Below are 24,969 nucleotides of genomic sequence, written 5' to 3' on the forward strand. Positions count from 1 at the left end.
CTCTAGTACGACACATACAACTTGCCATGAAGTAGAACAAGAGGGTGCTGAGTGTATCTTGTTGCTGCAAGGGTTCCATTGTTTTTTAAGATTCGGGCTCACATTAGGGCTTATAAGTTTAGCATTTGGCCAATTACCATACAAGTGAGGGTTCACACCCCACAAAAAAATAACTTGTTGTTCAACATCTGGACAAGGAGCGTCTTCACACGATTCTGAAATATCACAATTTATTATTTCATTTCAGCTTTACAACCAAAATCAACGATTCTCAAAGCTAAATTTGATATTTATGAAGAAGTTCTTCTTCGACAACCAAAGTCTACTATGAATTTAATTAGTTAATCATCGCTAAAATTAAATTTGCTACTACTACAACTTATGAAGATACCTAACATATCAAACAAGATTCATGTCGAAGGTTTTCCTTATGGACCAAAGATGAGAAATAAGATTTTCAAAGAGCTGAGTGATCGTAATTCTCATGTGAAGTCCATCCAACCATTCATCATCTGTTTCAACCTCGTCTTCTGCTAAAGCTTTGAGTAAAGTGGAGGGTTTGAACTTGTAACATGTTCACTAGTATGAGCTTTTAAGCTGGTCACATTGCTGCTTCCCTCTTTAATACCTGAAGGCGAGCCTTCTCCTGAGCCTCTTCTATAACCTGTTGGCATCTAATCTTCCGTTCTTGTGCTACGTGCATTCTTTGTAAAAGATCATTGCTTAATGGTAAATTATATTTTCTCTGATTGGTGTGATGTAACTTCCAAAGTGTTCCATATGCTACATAATACCTTTGCAATCTCTCGTAAGCTTCAAATTATCATAAAGATGTGTATGCTTTATTCACCAAATCAATGGTAATCGACATGCTATTTGTATTCATGGTTTATACTGTCATCATAGGAAAGAACCAGCTGTTGTTATCTTTGATGATGTTCAAAGAATTTGCATGCCAAAATTATACCACGACAAATTAAATTGATAACTGTGATCGTTCAAAAGTGGCGTAGACATGATACTTTTGGCTTGTTACTATTTTTGTATGAATATCACACATGGAAGTCATTCATATATTATGAGTTTTTGTCCAATCAATACATGTAAAAGGGATAGACATTGTCTCCAAGATGGGCTAAGATCTCCTTCATACATAGCATGTACACAATAATAAAAGTTGTAGATCCATCGCTATGGTCAGCCATCAGAAGGATAAATCCAAGAGAGCACAAACATCACTCCAAGGGGGGACAACTCTCAAGGTTCAAATCATGAAGAACTTACAATTAACTGAAGGTGGACAAGAAGCTGCTATAATCAAAGTGGATAGTGCTTGCGAAGGGGGATTGTTAGGAAATCAAGTGTATCCACAACATGAAGGAGTACGAGCGGAAGTGCGACGCGAGAGAGAGCGCGAGAAGAAGAGCACGGCGATATGGTGAACTCGCTCTACTGTAATGTGTAGAGCATAGTGAGTTCTTATTAGGTTTTTACAAAAGAATATGTGTACATACCTGGCGGCCCGCCCACTTACCTGGGCGACCACATTGGGCTTTATACCCAACAACCTCCCACTTAAAGTCCAATGTGGTACTTTAAGTGTGAGAGAAGCTACTATACAAGCTAATATACAAGAGATGTAGAGAAGTGATGTACTACCCTACACCTAACTGCTTGCGAAAATGCGCAAAGCTCTCTGAGGGAAGTCCTTTTGTAAGTAGATCAGCAGGATTTTCTGTGGTGTGAACTTTGACAAGCTGAAGTTGCTTATCCTCGAGCATTTCCCTGATGAAATGATACTTCACATCCACATGCTTTGTCTTTGAGTGATAAACTGGATTGCGAGCCAATTGTATAGCACTTTGACTATCACAATATAACACAGGCATCTCTTCTTTGATTCCCAAATCTGTTACTAGTCGATTAAGCCAAATTGATTCTTTGCATGCCTCTGATGCTGCAACATATTCAGCCTCTGTAGTAGACTGAGTAACACAATCTTGTAATCTAGAACGCCATGATACTGCTCCACCAGCCAATGTAAAGACATACCCTGACGTAGACCTTCGATTGTCTAAGTCACCTGCATAATCTGAGTCTGTAAAACCCTTTACACTTAGCTCCTGACTCCCATAGCATATATGCATACTCTTTGTAGCTTTCAGGTATCTCAATATTCCTTTCACTGCCTCCCAATGTTTCTTGCCTGGGTTTGACATGTATCGACTTACTACTCCCACTGCAAATGAAATGTCTGGGCGAGTGGCAATCATTGCATACATCAAACTACCCACTGCAGACGCATATGGAATCTTATCCATTTCAGCCTTTTCTTCCTCAGACACAGGATAATCTTGTTTGCTAAGTTTCACATATGGTGGCAATAGAACACTCAATGCCTTTACCTTCTCCATATTGAAACGTTGCAAAACCTTGTCAATATACTCTGTTTGAGATAACCAAATCAACTTCTTTGATCTGTCTCTCTCAATGCGCATACCAAGTATATGACTTGCCTCACCCATGTCTTTCATGTCAAACGATTTTGCCATCTTTGACTTCAAAGCTGAAATTTCTTCCTAGTTCTTGCCAGCAATCAACATGTCATCCACATACAAAATAAGGATCAGCCAACTGCCATCCTTAGCCTTCTTTGTATATAGACAGTGATCGAACTCACTACGTTTGTAGCCTTGAGAAAGCATAAACTTGTGGAATTTATGGTACCATGCCCTCGGTGATTGTTTTAAGCCATAAAGACTCTTTAACAACTGGCATACCCAATCTTCCTTGCCTTTCTCAACAAACCCTTCTGGCTGTTGCATGTAAATTTCCACATCTAAATCACCATGCAAGAACGCTGTCTTGACATCCATTTGGTGCAACACCAAATCTAATATGGCAACCAATGCAAGAAAGCATCTCAATGTAGTCATCTTGACCACCGGAGAGAAGACTTCATCAAAGTCAATGCCTTGTTCTTGCTTAAAGCCCTTGGCAACAAGCCTTGCTTTGTACTTTGGCTGACTATCATGAGCGGTGATCTTATACCTGTAAACCCATTTACAAGGTAGAGCCTTTTTGCCCTGTGGTAATTTAACTAGCTTCCATGTCTTGTTTTTATGCAGAGCTGTCATCTCTGAGTGCATGGCCAATTGCAAATTCCCGGAGTCTTTCATTTGCACTGCTTCCTTGTAACATGAAGGCTCATTGCAATCAGTCAACATGACATAGTTCATAGATGGAACAAACCTATCAGGAGGTCACGTGATACGTCCAGATCTACGCACAATAGGTGGCTCAGGCTCAGCCACAACCTGTGGTTCCACTCTATCCTGTCCTTGCTCCTCTTGAGCCCTGGCATTTTGTCTTGCACGTGCAGGTCCATCTTCTTGGAAGACAACTCTTCTAATCTCCTCAACCCTCTCTGGTTTAGAATGATATTTGGATTCATTAAAGTGAACATCATTGCTGCGGACAACCTTTCTGGATTCGGGATCCCAAAGTCTGTACCCCATCTCACCAGAATTACCATAGCCTAGAAAGATGCACTTTCTACTCTTTGGCTCAAGTTTGTTCCTAAATTCCTTTGGAACGTGAGTATATGCCTCACAGCCAAAGACTCTGAGATGCTTGTATGAGGGCATTTTGCTTGACCATACCATCTCTGGCACTGAATCCTTCTACAAAACCTTGCTAGGAGATCTATTTACAAGATGAACAGCTGTTGATACAGCTTCAGCCCAAAACCCATTTGGCAGCTGTGCATTAGACAACATACTTCTGACCTTCTCTTGTATGGTCCTATTCATCCTCTCAGCAACACCATTTTGAGGAGGATTGTAAGGAGCAGTAAGTTCACGTTTTATACCTTTTGGCTCACAAAAGTCCTGAAAGGCCTTTGAAACATACTCTCCACCATTGTCAGTGCGTAAGCATTTAAGCTTCTTGCCACTCTGATTCTCCACAAGTGTCACAAACGTTTTGAAAACACTAAACGCTTCATCCTTGTGCTTGAGAAAGTAAACCCATACTTTCCTCGAGTAATCATCTATAAATGTCATAAAGTAAGAAGCTCCCCCTAGAGATAGGTTAGGCATAGGTCCACACAAATCACTATGAACAAGTGCCAACTGTGTATCTCTTCTACTACTTCTATGCTTATGTGGCTGCTGTGTTTGCTTACCATACAGACAATGTTCACAGAATTCAAAATCATTAAATGAAATGCCAAGCAAATAACCAGAACGAGACAAGATTTCCATTCCCTTCTTGAACATATGTCCTAACCGGCTATGCCACAAAGAAACGTTCGGCTGCTTGGTTACATTGATTACATTTTTAGAGACATTTGATACATAAATCATGTAAAGTCCTCCAGACTTTACTCCATGTGCTACTGTCATAGAACCCTTGGATATCTTCCACATGTTCTGTCCAAAAGTGGTGACGTAGCCAGCATCATCAAGTAAACCTGTGCTGATCAAGCTCTTTGTAATTGCGGGAACATGTCTCACATTCTTCAGCGTGAAAGAAGAGCCATTCTGAAACTTCAATTGAACATCTCCAACACCTAAGATCTCACATGTCTGCCCATTGCCTAGCCGAACATGATCTTTAGTGGTCACATAAGAGGTAAACCACTCCTTGTTTGGAGACACATGAAGTGATGCCCTTGAGTCTATAATCCAGTCACTCAGTGCATTTCCATCAGATGCTGTAAGAAGAGCTGAGTCCATTGTATTCTTCAAGAAGTAGATGTCTCCTGACACTAGCTGTCATCCTCTGCAACAGTGCTTGTCACATCTATTTCTTGAATCTTCACTGAGGACTTGTTCTTCTCACCATGGTCTTCAGCTTTCTCTTTGCCTTTTTATGCTTTCCATTCTCTGCAGTCTCTTTTCATGTGACCCTTCTTGCCACAATGGTAGCATTCTATGTCACTCTTGTCTTTAGCACTGCGGGACTTGCTACGAGACTGATTCCTCTTTCCACCTTTGTACTTTTCTTTGGTCCTTCCCCTGACAACTAAGGCTGTTCCTTTGCCTTTGTCCATTGTCTTTCTATTGGTTTCTTCAGTAAGCAGACTTCCTTCTACACCTGCTATGTTCAAACCATCTGGAGGTGCATAATTACTCAAAGCTGTGCGAAAAGTGTCCCAACTTTCCGGCAATGTGATCAACAGGAACATAGCTCTAACAGGTTCATCAAACTTGACACCTTGAGCTGACAACTGACTATAGATTGTGTTGAATTCATTCAGATGATTGGACATAGGTGTCCCTTCTTTCATCTTCAAGTCAACAAGCTTCTTAAGCCAGTATACCTGTGAAGCTGCACTCTGCTTCTCATAAAGATCACTCAGCTTTATCCATGCTTGATAAGCCGACATCTCGTCTGCTACATTGAAGTAAACGCTTTCTGCCAAAGTCAGCATAATGGTAGAAAGTGCCAATTCATCCATTTCGCTCCATTCATCTTCGTCCATATCTTCTGGTTTTATCCCCTTGAGCTTTATAGGTTTTATCTGCTTCTTTTGTACCAACACGTGCCAAATCTGCTTCTTCCACAATGGGAATTGGTTCCATCCAGCTTCTTGATATTGTAAAGAGCAGTGTCCTGTGATCCAGCCATAGCTACGCTTCACAGTAGTTTACTTTTCTGGGAAAAATTTGGCAGAGTTTCCCCTGTAAACTGACCTCTGAACCAATATCAACCTGTCAAATGAACCAAGAAAGCTTCAGCTTCTGCAGAAATTTTGGCGGAGTCTCCTTTGTAAAATGGCTCTGGTGTACTAAAAACAGACCAAAAAACAGCTTAAAAAACACTGTCTCTCTGACACTGTAAGCTGTGGGTAAACCTGTCCTGCACCTGTACTGTCCTGTCACTGTCCTATAAGCATAGACTGCGACAATGCCTCAACGGCAGTAAAGCAAAGATGCAATCCCAACTGTCTAACTCACAGTCGATACATCCTAGCTGCCTATCTAAGGGTGCTCGAGGGATCGCTCCAAGACCTGTATCACCGAAAGGATCTCAACATTCGAGAATCCCCCAGCTCAATAAAACCTCACTCGACCCTCAACAAAGGCTGCAGCAGTAAATCTGACAGTACATAGACTTCCCACAAAGTCATACATCCACAAATTTCCCCCTTTATGCTGTAACCGCTGCGGCGGTTGTTTGCTGCGTGACTCACAGCCAGCAAACCCTCAACAGACATACATCATCTTTGACAATACATCCCACGTGGAAGTACCTGCAATGTCAGGGTGAAATCTGGAATATCAAGCAACAAACACAAGCTACCTGATGAACTAGTGGATGTCACCTACAGTTTATGTGTAGATGCGCCCGTGTCGTATGTGACACACCTCCAAGAACTGTGAGCCGTCCTTCGATGTGTAGACAGCCACAAATCAACACTCTGGGAGTGTCGATATCCTTAGCACCTGCAGTCGTAGGCCGAAAACCCCAAATTTGCAGAGTCGGATCTGCACCCGTCGAGACCACGCAGTCGAAAATGGCTTGCGTAGACCTTTGTCGAAGCCGAACGGTGGCCGAGATGACCTCAGAATGAAATTCTGACAACAGAACGAGATTTGGGGCCGCGTCTTCGCCTGTCGAATTTCACTCCAATCTGAGCTGGTGACTCTAGCCTCCTGCACTGCTGCCCCGAGCCTCGATTTGAGCTCTGATACCAAGTGAAGGAGTACGAGCGGAAGTGCGACGCGAGAGAGAGTGCGAGAAGAAGAGCATGACGATATGGTGAACTCGCTCTACTGTAATGTGTAGAGCATAGTGAGTTCCTATTAGGTTTTTACAAAAGAATATGTGTACATACCTGGCGGCCCGCCCACTTACCTGGGCGACCACATTGGGCTTCATACCCCAACACAACATGGGAGTACACCCTTATTAGATGCATCTTATGCATCTGGTCGACCTTATTGCATGTGCATGCACACGAGCCATGAACTCTATAAAGAGATTGTAAAGGGTCCTTATTATTTAGAGATTTTTTTTTGGTTATTTTTTTTTGCATGTCTACATTCTCATTGAGTTCTTTGTCTCTTCCACCTCATGCTCCCTCTCCATGTCCCCTTTTTCTCCAATAGAAACCTTATAGTTTGGAAGAAGTTGAAGGGTTAATCAAAATAGACATCAAGATTAGAAAAGAGATGGGACGAAATTCTATCCTTTGCCTTCTTCTTCTTGTTCTTTCCCTCTCTCGTACTCTCTCTTTGTGTGTGTGTGTCTCTCTCTCTCTCTCTCTCTCTCTCTCTCTCTCTCTCTCTCTCACTCAGTGGACATCAAGATTAGAAAGGACATGGGATGAAATTCTGTCCTTCACCTTCTGCTTCTTCTTCTTTCCCTCTCTCACTCTCTCTTTGTGCATGTCTCTCTCTCAATAGTTTCTTATGTGCATGTGTTTTCTTTGGCGGGTTTCAAAGCAAACAAAATCGTGCTAGTGATCGTTGCTTGTTGTTGCCCTTGTATTGTTACATTAGCCTGCCTCTAGAGCTCTCAATGCTTGTGTCTACATGACCTCCTAAACTTCTAGACAATGATGGGGTTCCATTGTAGGATTTGTCACATTTTGTGGCAATCTTAGTGTATCGGAAATCTTCAAAGGTATTAGTTTTATTTATTTCAAATCCAATAGTAGGAATTACCCGTTAAAAGACAGACAATGAATTAAAGAATCATTGCCAGTGATTTAAAAGATCAGCACTTGAAGCTATCATTCCCTTTTTCTTTGCCCAAAGGCTTTCTAACACAGGCCATACGGGTCTACGTTCGAACTTGGAAGGAATTTCTCTCTCTTAATGTTCTCACTCGTGCATGGCATTTGAATTGCTCTTGTTCTTATGCTAGCTTGCTGCTGTGAACGAGAGGATGGACGGCCTATTGGCGCAGATCCGGGCGGAGCTAGCCTCCAATGATGCAATTCGACAGGCGCAAGCGCTGCTGCAGGCGCTGCAACTGGCCGCGGCAGGTAAGGACATGTCGTCGGTTTGCAGGGCTGCTTGCGATGAGATTATTGCCAGCCCTGCCAATGCAGTGTGCAAGAAGCTGGCTTTCGACCTCATCCGTGCCACCCGCCTCACATGGCAGCAGTGGGAGACTGTATGTCGTGGCATCAAGAATGACTTTGACTTCCCCGATCCAGACGTGACAGCTGCAGGAGTTTCATTCCTGGCTGCCATCCCATCCTGGCGATTGGGAAAACTCATCACTGATTGCAGCAAGGAGATCTCCAACTGCATTACCAGCGAGAACAACCACCTTCGTTATGCCATCACAGAAACCCTCGGCTCCATCCTCGCCCGAGATGATGTTGTCAATCTATGTGAGGCCAGTGCCCCACTGTCTGACAGGGTTGCCACTTGGTGGAAACAGATCGGACAGACCATGCTGGATGTCTCTGATGCAGTCTCGCGAGTTGCATTTGAAGCTGTTGGTCGCCTCTTATCTGAGTTCACCACAAAGAGAATGAGCCGCCTTGCTGGTGATAAGCTGATCTCCACAGAGGCCTCTCTTGCCATTCGTTCCAACTGGGTTATTTCCATGTGTAATTTTGTATGGGAAAAGAGAAATTTGCTCATGGCTCGCTCGCTCGTGCTTCCAATAGAGAGCTTTCGCTCTACTGTCCAACCATTAGTCTTTGCCATTAAGGCTGTTGCTACAGGCATGGTTGAAGAAATGCAGGCAATTTCAGGAGGCAACACTAGTCCCAGAGGTCCTATGGGGGAGGACTTTGTCAATGCGGAAAGGATTCTTGCTGTTTCTGATCTTGTTTCTCATCTGGTGCCCTTCCTTACATCTCTTGATCCTTCGTTAGTTTTCGAAGTGGGAGTTAATTTGCTCTCTCTCGCAGATGTACCTGGGGGCAAGCCAGAGTGGGCATCTGCTTCTGTCACAGCAATTTTGACTCTTTGGGACCGCCAGGAGTTTATGGCAGGAAGAGAAAGCATTGTTAAAGCAGTTGTTCAAAATCTTCAGCTACTGGATTTACACATGCAGGTTTCTCTTTTCAAGAAATTGCTTACAATGGTTAGAAATTTGAGGGTTGAGGCAGATCGCATGCAGGCACTGGCGTGTATTTGTCGAACAGCACTTTGCGTAGACCTTTTTGCAAGAGAGAGTGTGAAAAGAGGCCAGAAGCCTCTACCAGGCACAGATATTGCATCCCTATTTGAAGATCCTCGCACCAAAGAGGACCTTACTAGTGTAAGCAGCTCTAGTCTTTTCCGAGAAGAGCTGGTTGCTTGCTTAGTGGAAAGTTGCTTTCAACTATCTTTGCCTCTTCCGAGGCAGACAGCTACAGGGACAGAGAGCAGGGTGATTGGTGCCTTGGCTTATGGTGCAGGTTACGAAGCCATGAGTTGGACTCAGACTGCTCTGGAGGTTGTGGAAGTGTGTAGGCCATGTGTAAAATGGGATTGTGAAGGGAGAACTTATGCTATGGATTGCTATCTGAAGCTTCTTGTGAGACTTTGCCATATCTATGATACAAGAGGTGGTGTGAAGAAGGTGAAAGATGGAGCTTCTCAAGAACAAATTCTGAATGAAACACGCCTTCAAAAGCTGCAGCGGGAGCTTGTAAAAGATTTATCTGAGGTCAGTGCTGGGTTTGAAGAATCTTTTTCCCTTGTTTTTGTTTTGTTTTGGTTTTAGGATTTTGTCCTAAAGAAAGCATTTTGAGAAAGATCCTCTTGATAGGCGTTTCATATAATTGTATGGAACTGGGTATGATAGGAGTTAATAAGTGTCATGCTTGTTATGGCACAACACAAATTGTAAGGTGGATCTTTAAGTGAGAATTCTTAAATGTTTTTGTGTTGATCAGGTAGCTACGTCAAGACTTTTGGCAAGGTTAATCTGGGCATTGGCTGAGCATTTTGACCTAGATGGCCTGGATCCGTTACTTGCAGATGATCCTGAAGATCCTCTTAATATCATAGTTGCCAATGTTCGTAAAGTGCTCTTCAATGGGGATTCACCTCTAAATGTAGCAACCAACAGGCTTCAGGACATCCAAGCCGTCCTTCTTTGCTCTCAGCATCTTGGTTCTCGCTATCCCCGGGCAGCACAGCTTTTCACAAAGGAACTAGAAGACTTTCGAGCTAGTTCGTTTTCTGATTCGGTGAGCAAACATCAGTGCCGTCTAATTTTGCAGATATTTAAACATACATTGAAACACCCAGAATCCAGGTTGGCTTTCTTGTAGCTCTCTTTTATCACTCTTGGTATATTTATTGCTTTTCTGGTCGTCGTTTTAACTCTTGGTATGTATCATTTCATTTCATCATATCTCTCGCTCTCTCTCTCTCTCTCTCTCAGTAATTGAAGAGCTTGACACGATTAAGGAACAAGTGCGGGCCATCAAAGAAGGTGGGGAGCAACAAAAAGAGGAATGACGACCTCATGGGTAGATGTCATCACAAAGGCCCAACAAAAAGCAGAAAAGGCCGAAAAATGGATCGAGATTGTCAAGAAAGGAAAGGGCAAGGAAATAACCCCCACCCCCGCACCAACCATCATTAACTTGACACTGAAAGAGGAGCAAAGGAGACGTGTGCAGGCCTTACACGTAAGGATATGTGGACTCAGAGACCAAGATAGTGTGGATGAAGAGGTGAAAGAACTCATGACTCTGGTGGGGGTTAACGAGCAGACGCATACGAGGGCTTGGAGGGTGGGCACTAAGAAAAGTGGGAGCAACGGAGAAACCTCGAAAGAAAGGGCACTCATTCTCCTCTTCCCCTCCATGGAAGCGAAGGACTTCTTGAAGAAGAGACCGACTCTAAAGAAGACTAGCATCTCTCTTGGAGATGACCTCACCCTCTCGCAGATTGCTCATATGCAAGAAGTAATGCCGGAAATCAAAGCAACAAGGGAAAAAGGGAAGATTGCTTTTTACAGGGATGGAAGGGTGGTGATATTGGAGTGACGCTCCGCCTGACAGTGCGAGACCTATGGGACCACACTAAAGATGGCAACCTGGAATTGTAATGGGTCACTCCATCTTGATGTAGGGGCCTTTGAGGATAGCTTCACAAGGAGAGACATCATTTTCTACTCTGAGACGCATCAAGCCCCTGGGCAATCCATGCCATAGGTGAGCGGTTATAGATGGGAGACAGCGTGCAGACGGGAGCCCAGATCAGAGCATCGAGGTCAGGGCTCAAGGGGAGTGGCAGTTCTATTCAAGGAGGAGTTGTAGCCATTAATATATATAGCGCGCAAGGATGAACAAGCTAGGTACATGTGGGTGAGGCTCAAGGCAGAGGCGGGCAGATACCTCTACATTGCTATCTGTTACTTTCCTCCTAGTACGTCAGTATATGCATCACCTAGAGGACAATCCCTTTGCTATTTTGGATAATGACATATGGGAGTTTTCCAAGGATGGTGACATTATCATACTAGGGGACTTCAATGCTAGGACTCCACCACCCGACAATATTTTATGATACTTCCGAGGAGATGCTTAGGGAGCTTGACGTTACAGAGATGGTCTAGAGGCATACCCCCACATCCAGCCTACACGGAGACGATCTGGGAGCATGCCCCAGAACAGTTGGTATGATGAGGAGTGTGGAGAAACGAGGATCAAATTACAGAGGGAAGTGCTCATGGGTATTACCACACATAGACAATGACGTATTATCTTTCGTCGCCTAGTGCGACGAAAGAAAAGGGCTTACCTATCTCAGCTAGAGCGGGATCTGTATCAGCTATTTATGAGTCAAGACTCAGGCGAAGCATGGAGGCTATTCCACGAGCATTCGCCACCACCAGTGGTCACCTCCACTGAGACATGGGGGGAATATGCCACATCTCTCTTTACAGCATCAGGGCAACCACCTTTGCCGGACCCACTAGAGACATGCCCGGAGACATGTTCTTTCTTTACTGCTAAGAGGAAGCCAATGACAGGATGAAGACTAGGAGAGCACATGATCATGATGGTCTGGCAGCAGAGCACTTCATCCATGCCAGGGATATGCTCGCAGAGCTCCTGGCGATGATGTTTAATCGAGTCGTGTATGAAGGCTTTCTTGAGACTTGGAGTATGTCTACGATTGTGCCTATTTTCAAGTCAGGAGATCCCATGATTCCCCGGAATTATCGCACCATCATGGTTGGTCACACATTAGCTAGTCTGTATGCATCCGTTCTTAAGCAGGAGCTGAGTAGATGGGTAGAGCGAGAGGGCATACGAGCACCAGGGCAAGCAGGATTTAGGAGAGGCTTCTGCACTCTTGACCAGATTCTGACACTTAGAGCTATTATCGAGGAGGGTAGACACCATTGCAAGAGGATCTATTGTAGCTTTGTGGATTTCCGCAAAGCTTTTGACACAGTGCCGAGAGACAGACATACGCAGACTACAGGACATGGGTGTGCCTACAGAGCTGATATGGGGTATTCAGGCTCTATACAGGACAGTGATGGGATGGGTATGCACCAGTGAGGGAATGTCTAACATGGTCCACTCCACTATTGGAGTAAAGCAGGGATGCCCCCTATCCCTAACTCTTTTTGGGATGTATGTGGATGAGTTTTCGGACTATGTAGAGCGTCAAGGAGACCGAGGGGCTCTACTAGCAAAGACATGGATTCCGTTGTTACTATATGCTGATGATATTGTGTTAATTTCTGACTCTCCAGAGGGGATGCGGTGTCATTTGGATGCTTTGTATACATTTGCTCGTGACAGTGGATTGTCTGTCAACCTGGGGAAAACCAAGGTTATGGTGTTCAACACCACACCACAATGGGCCAGGAGGTCAGCATCCATATTTACGTATGGCCAGGAGACTGTGGAGTACACAGATGCATATACTTATCTTGGGGTAGTCTTCGGTGGACCGGTGTTTTCACTGAGAAGAGCGTCAAAGACTAGACTGACGAGAGCATATGTAGCCTTGGGAGGACTGGAGAGGATGTGTTCGCAGGTTATGTTTCAGGAACCGCTAACAAAGCTATGGCTTTTTGACACTCTGTAGTGACTTCAGCTATGCTCTATGGAGTTCAGGTATGGGGACCCTCAGTAGACCACCATGGGAGATCTGGAAACACAGATGGATGGAGAGGTATGGAGAGGCCTCTGGTCTTTATGATCGCTCGGATGATTCGGACTAAGGCCTCAGTGCCGCATGAGATTATCCGAGCCGAGGTAGCCACCCCATCCCTCGTGGTGGAGGCATTGACTAGATCAGTATCCTCTATACATGGTCTGTGGGATCTCCCCAGGGACAGATACGCTCGGCTTGCCCTAGTGTCATCTTGACAACTAGTGCTACAAGGCGATTTAGCATGTTGGTATGGACAGACGACAACATGGTTTCGGTCACATGGTTTCAACATGGATATATATATATATATATATATATAGAGAGAGAGAGAGAGAGAGAGAGAGAGAGAGAGAGAGAGAGAGCCTCCCGTTTCAATACTCCCTAGATGCACCCTCCCTGTCTTTCACACGAACAGAGATCACCAGACTCATACGTCAGGATCTGATTGAGGATTCTAGGTACTAATCCTTAATTAAGTACTTAAACTCATGATTAAGACTTAAGAAACTTGAACTGAATTCAGAAACAAGACTTAGAAGACTTTATGTTGATTGATTGATATGACTTGTTGAAACTGAGTACAATAGGCTCCTTATATAGGAGACAGAGACATAAATGAAAAGACACGTCTCCTGGTGAAGAGACATGACTTTAGACGTAAAGACACATCCTTTCGGCAAAGAGCTTCAACCATTGGGCGAACAGTCGCACCCTTAGAGCGAAGGGGTGTGACCAGTCGTCGAAGGAGTGTGGCTTTTAGCGAAGAGGCACGTCTCTTGGGCGAAGGGGTGTGACCATCCAAGCGCAGGGGTCCTCCTTGGCATGGCACTTCGCGTATCTGCAACTAGGAGTAGATGTATTGCTGTTAACATAGTCACAATCGTGACATTCCCTCCCATTTAAAATGAGAGCCCGTATCAAAGTAATGACTTCTGATGTTGATAGAACTCTGGAAAAGCATTGAATCTTTGAAAATCTTCAATCTTTGAGTTATAGGAGACCTTTGTCTTAACCTTTGCTTCTTGTGAAACCTTTTTGCTTTGATTGCTAAGTCCCATATCATTGCTTTGTTCAAAGACTTTTTAGAGGAATCTGGCATAGTCAGGTTAACTGCAACAAGAGGTTGATCTTCAAAATTCTTCATGCGATGTAAGATTTCTGGTTCAAAATGTTCCAGTAATTGCGAAATATTTTGGGAAGAGGAAATCTTCTCAAGGTACTCTTCAGATGGGGTAACTTCATCTTTATGAATCGCTGGAGAGGATTTTGGCTTGAGACTGTAATCATCTTCCAATAATGAATCCCAAAATTCTTCATAATCATCTTCAGGAACTGTCACTTCATGACGTGCAATTGGCATATCATCATCCAGTAAAGAACCAAAGAAAGCTTAGTCGTCTTCAGACTCAGAATCTGCAACTATCTCCTTATTTTTGTCTTCAGCATTTGATTCAGGAGATGTTAATGAATTCAAAAATTCATCAATAATAATATTTGCATCTGCATCGGGGATCATATTCGTTTCATAATCCACTGTATCATGCTGTTTGACTTGTATACGTTGTCAGGAGTTTTTTGGAGCAAGGGATTGCGCATATGTACATATACATGCATGGTGCATCAAATAAAGAATTGCCCATTACAATAAGGAGGAGTTGGTAGCGCGTAAAACTTCTGGAGGAAGCTATCCGCGGGCCGACGACATGAGGTAAGCAGGTGCATCAGATGGCATCTAGTGGCGTCAGGAGGCTGAACGGGGTCAATACTTGCACGTGGATGAGTACGGACACAACGTGGATGTTTTCTTGTGATAATTATGCAGAAAGGTCATCATGAGGACCATACTTTGGGGCCACTTCACGTGGTGGCGGGATGCATTATTGAAAAAAGCTGAGTGCCAGGTGTGCGGATGATGCAAAAAGGTGACAACTATGCACTGCGAGGTCAGTTTTTGGCCTGTTCGAGGTCCATTTGAGGTCAACCAAAAGGCCAAGGGTGCCCAAGTGATAAAGCTAAGTGTGGGAACTAAAAAAACTGAGAGAAGACCAGAAAAAAACGTGGAGAAGAGAGGAGGAACAGCCGCAAGTGTGTTTTTGCTGTTTTTGGAGCATTTTTTGGCCCTAAACTGCTTATCCGAGGTCGGATTTGAGCACTGTGACATTGTAGGGTGGGGTTTTTGGGCGTTCCGGACGCAATGGCGCTGTCCATTTGGCCAAATTCCTCACAGATTTTCTGCTGTTTTTCTGTGTAATCTTCTTCGGTGAGTGAAGCCTCTGCTTAACTTTGTGGTTGTATCTGGTGTATTTCCTCAATACTGTGTAAACTATTTGCCCCATTAGTGTTGGGCTGAGCTTCATTGAGTCTAAACAATAGCAATTTGCCTCCTTTGAGCTGAATTGAGAGTGTGTGTGTGAGTGTGTATGTGTGAGTGTTGAGTGGCCAAGTGGGAAATCTCTCTCTTCTCACTCCGTCTGTGTGTTTCCTGTCTCGGCCAGGCTGGTTGTGTAAGCCGAGTGATGCCCCATAGTGTGTGTATCTTCCCAAGAGTGTGTGTCGGGTCGTTATAGAGGCGTTCTGTGTGTTTCCATCCCGCTCACATTCTTTTGGCGCCCCCATGGAGGATCTTCTTCGAGTACCTTCTGCTTTGAGCTTCAAGCTTCGAGATTCGGGGCTACAGGTTTCAGGTTACAGGTTACAGGGACAGGTACAGGTCCAAGTGATTCACACAGGTACAGGTAGCTGGAGTACAGTGATATACTAGCAGTGATGTCACTTGCAGTTGTTATGGGTATGCGTCACTTGGCGCCTACTTGAGCGCATTGTCTGCTGGATTGTACGTTACTTGTGGAAACTGCCATTGTTCGCATTTGTGGAGCCATACTTGGTTGTATTTGGCAGTCCCAGCCATTTCTGAGACTTGGCCTGGAAGATAGTCATTTCTGAGACTTGACTATACGCGATTTGCATTAGCCTTCGTGTGAGGGTCGATAGCGTGAGGTTTTTATTGAGCTGGGGGATTCTCAAATGTGGAGATCCTTTTGGTGATACAGGTAGCTGGAGCACCCTTTTCGTGACCTCGCCATAGGCTATATACTAGTAAGTCCTATTTGATGCTCGGGTTCTATTGTTGACAGTTTATGCATATATATACAGTCTATATTTTGGGTTCCTATTGCTTTACTTCTGGGGAAACTCTGTCAAAATTTTTCCAAGATATGATGGCTGGTTTTTTGGTCTTTTGAGCCATTTATGCTGTTATGTTGCTGAAATTTTGGCAAAATCAGAGGATAAGTCAGGTGTGCCTTCTTGGGAGCTGCATGGTTGGCTTTAATGGATGATCAAAATGGCCCTCAATTCACTCCATTTCATTTAACTCAAAGAATCTAGATAAATGTTCATGTGTCCAGGAAGATTTTTTTCCAGCAGCGCATAGTCTTTATGTTCGGGCCAAGAAGATTACGAGAGATCTTGGAATGTCCTTTGCCTGTTGTAATTCCGATGATCAACTATGAAAACTCATTTGATGTGCATATGTTTGTCCTTATCTAAAGTTGAGCTCCATTGAAGTATCTGGGAATTGAGTCAGTAAAAGTTTTGGGTTCCTGCACGTGTGTTCAAAGGGGTTCTCAAAGCATTGTAACTTGGGTAGCCATGGCTCTCTCTTATCCGGAGTTTCATGGAAGAAGTGATGAAGATGTGGAAGATTTTTTGGAAAAGATGGAGGTTGCCTGCATTAGCAACCAGATTCATGACCCTGCGCAGATGTTACGTCTTCTCCAAATTTGTTTGAAGAGTGATGCACGAGTCTGGTCCAAAACATTTGAAGAGGAGTTGCGTGCAGCGGATCCACCTGTAAGATTGAGTTGGGACAATCTAAGGCATGGGTTGGAAGTGGAGTTTGTGAAGATAGAAGATCCTGACAAAGTGTGGCAAGAAGTACAAGGTTTAGTGCAAAAGGAAGGTGAGCCAGTAGATGCGTACATACGTAAGTTCTCATTAGCATGGGAGCGGATGTGCAAGGCCTTAACACCACAAGTACCCCCGCCTGACATGATGAAGAAGGACAGGTTCTTGGATGGTCTTTGGGAGAATATACGTTGGAGAGTGGAGCTAAAGAAGCTTAGGACATATGAAGATGCACTAGAGGTAGCAAGGAACAAAGAGTGGAAGTTGAGGAAAATGAGCCAGTTAGGGGTAGAGTCTTTGCCCATGAGGTCTGAATTTCAGCCTATAGAGTCTTTACAAGGTCGCATGTCAGGGGTTCATCATGAACCAGTGGTTCTTGTTACTACTCAGGTTATGCCAGCAGTGGTCACTACATCGGTGCAAGATGATGGGCTAAGGCAAGACATGAGGCAAGTGGTAGATTTGATGAAGAATCTCAGCCTAAACATGCTAGGTCAAGTGGGAAATAATCGAGGTCGAGGGAGATTTGCAAATCAGCCAGGAGGTGAAGAAAGGCCTAGGAATGGTGTTGGACAAAGCAATGGTAGGTTTTGGAGGCAGACGCCAACATGTTATAATTGTGGAGAGTTGGGTCACATCAGCCCGCAATGTGATAAGCCACCAAGGATGGGGGGAGACATGTATCCATTGCCAAGACAGGTGTTAACTAGGTCAAATGATTATGGCATCGAAATTAAGGGAGATGAAGGAACAAGTGGATTAACCCAAGAGGAAAAGGAAAAGACTAAAGTGCTAAGTGTAGTCACCTTGGAGAAGGCATCAAAGCTAGAGGATACATTAGTGATGCCTATTGGGAAGAGGACCACAAAGGATAAGGAAGGAAGAAGTGCCCCAGGTCCTAGTAAGAAGAAAGGAAAGAGCCATGAAGGCGAGGATGTCAAGGCCAAGAGGAAAAGTAGAGCTCGTCGAAAGTTTCATGTTTCAGATTTTCCACTAAGCGATGGGCAATTAAGCTATGACTTGAAGGAGGATTTGACGAGCAGGAAGGCAGATGTTACTTTTGGGCAGCTTATAGAGATGGTGCCTAAGCTAAAGCGACAGTGGAAGAGGATGGTTAACCCAATGGAGAAAGAGCCAGAGAGAGGTTCAGTAAAGGTGTTGGCAATGGATGAGCTACCAGACATTTGTCCAATAGTAGATGTGTGGCATAAAAGGAAAAATTTGGGACAAGGTTATGTGGATGGCGGAGCCCAAATATGCGTCATAACACACTCATGCGTTGAGAAGATGGGTCTCACAGTGGCTGGGGTGTCAGGTTTCCGGATTAGATTGGCAAACCATCAAAAAGTAAAATGCTTGGGTGTTGTAAAGAGCTTAGAAGTGGAAGCATATGATGCAAAGGCAGTGGTTGATTTTCATGTGATGCCAGCAGGGTTGGGAGCATATCCTATTATACTGGGCAGACCATGGCTACCTGCAGTGGAAGCTGTTCAAGATTGGCGACGTGGTATGATTAGCCTCTATGGAAAGACAGGTACCAAGAAGCTTTATAATATGGACACAAGGAAACGATTAAAGGAGCTTTATGAAGATGAGGATGAGTCTAGTGATGAAGACTATTCCACGGTGACAGATGAGGACAGTGATAACACTACCAGCAGTGATGGGGATGCTGATGTTCCATTTCTTTTGATGGATAAAGAAATCCAGGAGTCTGGTTTAGTTGCATTTGCGAATGAAGTTGAAGATGAAAGTGAAGGGCCTTATGAAGTGATTGAAGGGCTGATGCAAACCAAGGTTGAATTGTCAAAGAAGCAGGAATTGATGACACAAATGATCAGTGGAAACCTCTCAGCTATGGAGAAGGATATATATTTGCACATGCTAGCTAGTTTTCCGGATTTGTTCATTACTTCATATGAAGAGATCAGAGGGTTCAAGGGCGAAGAGATGCATATAGAGCTGAAAGAAGATGCTAAGCCAGTGCGGCAAAGGCTAAGAAGGATCGGTCAAGAGCAAATGGAAGCCTTGCGAGAAGAGGTGGACAAGTTATTGAAGGCAGGGTTCATAGTCCCTGTGGAGACCACAGAATGGGTGAGTCCAGTTGTAGTCAGTCCAAAGAAGGATGGGAAGTGGAGAATTTGTGTAGATTTTAAACCCTTAAATGCAGCTACTAAGAAGAACCCATATCCTCTTCCATTCATCGATCAAATCTTGGATTCAGTGGCAGGTTCTGAGAGGTACAGTGTGTGTGATGGTTTTTCAGGCTATTTTCAATTGAAGATTGCTCTTAAAGACCGCACAAAGACCACTTTTATTACGCCGTGGGGCTGCTATTGCTACACAATATTGCCATTTGGGTTGTCAAATGGACCTTCCTTCTATCAAGAGAGAGCAAATTGGGTGTTGGAACCATTCATTGGTAGTTGTGTTAAAGCTTTTATGGATGACTTCTGTGTTTGTAGCAGCAAGGCTGAACACCATGAGAAGCTGCAGACGGTATTGGCTCGATATGATGAATGTGGAGGACAACTAAATCCAAAGAAATGTCATCTAGCACAGCCAAGGGTGAAGTTATTGGGCCACATGGTGTCAGAAAATGGCATTGAGACTGATCCAGACAAGGTTAAGTCTATTATTCTTCTTCCATCACCTACGAGTACGAAGCAATTGGCAACCTTTATACACAAAGTGAAGTACATGGCAAGGTTTATTCCATTGTCTTCTTAGATTCTTTATCCATTACAACAAGTGGCAAAGCATGATCCATTGCAATGGGATGACGAGTGTGAAGAAGTGTTTCAAGAGGTGAAAGAGGTGTTAGGGGGGTTGTTAGCCATGCAGGCTCCTGATTGGGAGAAAGTTTTTTATGTAAATCCCTCAGTAGGGGATGATGCCATTGGAGCCATGCTATTGCAAAAGGGGAAGGGCAACCATTATATGACGCCAGTGTATTGTGCAAGCCGAGTGAAGTTGGTAATGGAGAGAAAGTTCTCGGAAGTAGAGCTAGTGATGGCTAGTGTAATATTTGCTTGTCGACGATTTCGTCATTACTTGCTACCACGACCTTTTGTTTTCTTGACGAGTTATGCCTTTTTGCCACAGTTAATTAATGGCACTAACATGTCAAATGTGGTGAAGAAATGGGTAATTGAGTTGCAAGAGTTTGAGTTCTCTTTTCTAGTGGAAGATAGTACAAGGGCTATCCTAGCTGATTTGTTGACCTACAAGGAGAATCCCCTTATTGTTAAGGAAGAGGTGGTGAGAAAGGTAGTTGAAGAAGTGCCACAGATCAACAATGCACATGTGTTGTTCTCTGATGGTTCATACAGAAAGAGCCATGATGCAGCTTCAGGGGGTATAGCACTTTATGATCCAGAGGGGAAGCTAGTATGCAAGAGAGGGTTCAAATTGGATGCTCATAGTAACAATGAGGCTGAATATGCTACTCTGTAAGTCGGATTACACATTTGTTTGAAGCATGGGGTTCGAAGGTTGAGCATAAAAGGTGATGCCTTTTTAGTGGTGAAGCAAGTGCTGGGTGTGTGGAAGAGCAAGAACACCTCATTGAAGGAAATGTGCTTCAGAATTAAAGGCCTGTTAAAAAAGTTCGAAGCATGGAGCATCAGACACATTGAACGTGCTCTAAATGGAGAGGCACATGAAGCAGCTCAAGGCATGATTGGGGAGCTATTTGTGTTGAGGACCCCTTTACCTCTTTATTATGGCCGGGAAAGTTTGGCTCAAGAAGAGGAGTTTTTGCTAACAGGAATCATTCCAAAGGAGATTCAGAAGTCTAAGAAGTATGGCTTTGTGCGTAGAGCATACAAGTACAAATTGATTGGTGATGTCTTATACATGAAAGGGGCTGATCTCGTGTTGAGACGTGTACCTTGGCGGGAGGAGCTTTACAGAGTGTTGGAAGAGAATCATGAAGGCGCATGTGGTGGCCATTTTGCTCTAAAGATCACCTTGCATAAGATTTTGCAAGAGGGGTATGTATGGCCTAGTTTGCACAAGGATGTTCACCATTGGTGTAGGTCTTGCAATAGGTGTCAAGCATTTGGGAAGAGAGTGTTGAAGCCAGAGCTACGAAAAACCATTATGGCGTTTGATGTGTTTGAAAAGTGGGGGATTGATGCGATAGGCCCGTTACCTATCACAAGTAGGGGCAAAAGCTATATTTTGACGGCAGTGGACTATCTTTCTAGATGGGCAAAGGCTATAGCAGTAATTTAGATCACTGCAAAGGATGTGGCAAAATTTGTGTATGATGAAATATGTTGCAAGTTTGGGGTGCCATTAGAGCTACTTTCAGATAAGGGGCCAGGATTTAGAGCTTAGCTGCTAGACTTCTTATGCGCAAAGATGAAGATTAGGCACCAACATACTACTCCTTATTACCCACAGTGTAATGGCTTAAATGAAAGATTCAATGGTGAGTTGGTACAGATTCTTTCGAAAGTGACAGAGCACCAAGGAAAGAATTGGGATTTGGAATTGCCTAGTGCATTATGGGCTTACCGTACTTCGGTGAAGACAAGTACAGGGTTTACTCCATTTCATTTGGTGTATGGAAAAGAAGCACTATTGCATGTGGAAGTAGAGTTGCTTGCGGTCAAGATGTTAGAGAAGTTGCTTGGGCCGCCTAGTGATGCATTCGAAGAGAGGCTCTTACAGCTACAAGAGGTTCAGTTGGATAGGATGAGTGCATTGGAACATTATGGGCAGATGCAAGATAGGGCTTTGGCAAAGATAAATGAAAAGGTCAAAAGTAAGGGTATCAAGAAACATGACTTGGTTTTGCGCTACAACAGTAAGCTGGACAACACCTTCCAAAAGAAGTTTCAAATTAAGTGGGAAGGTCCTTTCAAGGTAGTGGAGTGTTTTCCAAATGGCACATATTAGCTGGCTAACCTGGATGGTGTTCTACATAAGTCAAGGGTAAATGGATTGCGTCTTAAATTGTATCATGCTAGATTGATGATGGTGGAGCAAGATGAGCTGTCTGTGGATCAAGCAGTGTTTATGAGGGATGAGGAGACCTGTGATGCGGCGAGTCTCATATCTCTCTTTGCTGCTGCTGATCATGAATGATCTAGCAGGCTAGGGGATGGGCAAATTATGTCAGGAGTTTTTTGGAGCAAGGGATTGCGCATATATACATATACATGCATGGTGGATCAAATAAAGAATTGCCCATTTTTAAGAGCCAGGTCGTTATGTGGGGCCCACATGTGTACAGGTAGGACAGGGTGTACATAATGCATCGATTTTCAATATTACCAGTACCAGTGTGTTTTTTCTACAATAAGGAGGAGTTGGTAGCGCGTAAAACTTCTCGAGGAAGCTATCCGCGGGCCGACGACATGAGGTAAGCAGGTGCATCAGATGGCATCTAGTGGCGTCAGGAGGCTGAACGGGGTCAATACTTGCATGTGGATGAGTACGGACACAACATGGATGTTTTCTTGTGATAATTATGCAGAAAGGTCATCATGAGGACCATACTTTGGGGCCACTTCACGTGGTGGCGGGATGCATTATTGAAAAAAGCTGAGTGCCAGGTGTGCGGATGATGCAAAAAGGTGACAACTATGCACTGCGAGGTCAGTTTTTGGCCTGTTCGGGGTCCGTTTGAGGTCAACCAAAAGGCCAAGGGTGCCCAAGTGATAAAGCTAAGTGTGGGAACTAAAAAAACTGAGAGAAGACCAGAAAAAAACGTGGAGAAGAGAGGAGGAACAGCCGCAAGTGTGTTTTTGCTGTTTTTGGAGCATTTTTTGGCCCTAAACTGCTCATCCGAGGTCGGATTTGAGCACTGTGACATTGTAGGGTGGGGTTTTTGGGCGTTTCGGACGCAATGGCGCTGCCCATTTGACCAAATTCCTCACAGATTTTCTGCTGTTTTTCTGTGTAATCTTCTTCGGTGAGTGAAGCCTCTGCTTAACTTTGTGGTTGTATCTGGTGTATTTTCTCAATATTGTGTAAACTATTTGTCCCATTGGTGTTGGGCTGAGCTTCATTGAGTCTAAACAACAGCAATTTGGCTCCTTTGAGCTGAATTGAGAGTGTGTGTGTGAGTGTGTATGTGTGTGTTGAGTGGGCAAGTGGGAAATCTCTCTCTTCTTACTCCGTCTGTGTGTTTCCTGTCTCGGCCAGGCTGGTTGTGTAAGCCGAGTGGTGCCCCATAGTGTGTGTGTGTATCTTCCCAAGAGTGTGTGTCGGGTCGTTATAAAGGCGTTCTGTGTGTTTCCATCCCGCTCACAACGTGAGGCTTGAATCACTCTTTCCTTATGAGAAAGCCCGTGTAAAGTCAATTCACGTCCATCTTTGAACAAATTGATAGTATGTCCTCAAAAGCTAATTGCTGGATCATATTGGAATAACCAATGCTGACCAAGAATCATGTGGTAATAAGATAAAGGCATGACTTCAAAATCCAGTTGATCTGCATAAGTTTGAATCTTGAACTGCAGCTGTCGAACTGTCTGATCACAAGTCAAAATTGATCCATCTGCTAATTCCACATCATATAAGTGAGATGTCTTCTGAGTTGGTAAGCCAATCTGTTGAACTATCTGAGTGCTGACAAAATTATTCGAGCATCCGCTGTCCACCAAAATATTGATGGAGCAACCATTGAGTGTTCCAAGAAGGCTCAAAACTTGCTTTGAGAGAGGCTCCAAAACTGAAGAATTGCACTGAGCATGCTTCATAAGAATAGTCCTATCCTCTGAGACACGAATTGTATTAACCACAGATTTTCCTTTATCCTTAGCAGAATCTGGTTGTTCAAAATTCGATGATGTTTCCGCGTTGGAGTTTCTTTTCGAATTAGACGGATTTGGTCTCTTTGGACATTGATACCATCTATGGTCACCACCGCAAATTGTACATAATCCTTCCTTTTTTGAAGTGGAAGATCCATTTGACGAAGAGCCTTGCTGAGTATTGGAATGCCGATCTTGAGAAAAATCACGTCCTTTTCCACGATCAAGTGGAGGAACATGTGAAGAAGATCTGCTTTCAGATTGTCGATCTTGAGAATAGAACCTTGAAGTTGAATAAGGTTGCGTTGCTTGCTGTCTGAACTGAGACTGATGTTGCTGACTTTGGCTATAGCTGTCTGTGCGATCGCACTATGAAAAGCGAGCGGTGTTTGAAGATCTATCACCAAGGAGAAAATTCCGTGTAGGGCGTCGATTATCGCCAATACGCTCCACATAGGCAATTGCAGCATCCAACAACAGGACGACTTCGAGAAGTGTTTTGCGTCTGCATCTCATCCAAGCGGTGTGAAGTGATGCGAGGCTTATGGAGAGTGTGGCCATGTGCTCCTTGATAAGAGTAAGGGCATCGTCAGATTGACCACCTCTGTCCTGAGAATTCGGCATGGTTACGAACACGTGCAGGAGCAGGTTCTGAACAAGTACTTCGGGAGGAAAACGTTCGTGCTCTAGAGTCGAAGAATCAGAAACAATTATTACGTTCGGCTATGACAAATCGGGAATCTCTATAACTTCCGGTTTTGGAGTATCCAAAATAATTATGACTTCGGTGTAGTAGGAATTTCCGCGAGAACGCTGTCCGGAGTCTCCTCTTTGTATGAAACTTAGGGGATGTCCACTTTGAATTCAACGTTTGCCATGGGTACGGTGCCGATGGCGCACTGAGGAGAGGACGAGTGTGAGAGGAGGAACCAGTGGGGGGCAAGGTGGCAAATCTGGAAACTCTCGCTAACTATCATGCTGGGTTCTTCACATTTTTTAAAGTAAGTTGGGTTCAAGTGAAAAGGGGCTTTCACATGGTCTTTAAACAATATGGGGTTGGGCGGCCACTTATAAAATTAAGGGCCTTGTGCTTAGCGTAAAAAAAATGTATACGTTGCTGGTGTTTTAGTCTTTACGTAAGAAAGCCAAAGAGCGTCAAAAACAGCCAGCGCATGATTTTCTACGAAGGGGCAGCCAACGCATGA

At 44.0% G+C, this 24,969-nt stretch overlaps 1 protein-coding gene across 1 annotated transcript in view; it reads left to right on the forward strand.

The window, feature by feature from the left end:
- The first annotated feature begins 7,763 nt into the window (after positions 1-7,763).
- The window catches only part of TPLATE (ARM repeat superfamily protein), a 103,571-nt gene continuing 86,365 nt past the window's right edge, over positions 7,764-24,969 (forward strand). The window contains exons 1-2 of the mRNA XM_086523030.1: positions 7,764-9,624; positions 9,854-10,218. Coding sequence (XP_086379156.1) covers positions 7,900-9,624; positions 9,854-10,218 — 2,090 coding nt within the window. The 5' untranslated portion in view covers positions 7,764-7,899. The remainder of the gene's footprint in view (positions 9,625-9,853; positions 10,219-24,969) is intronic.

Source organism: Adiantum capillus-veneris, chromosome 11, assembly GCF_014529385.1.
Source record: "Adiantum capillus-veneris isolate H3 chromosome 11, ASM1452938v2, whole genome shotgun sequence".
NCBI lineage: Eukaryota > Viridiplantae > Streptophyta > Polypodiopsida > Polypodiales > Pteridaceae > Adiantum > Adiantum capillus-veneris.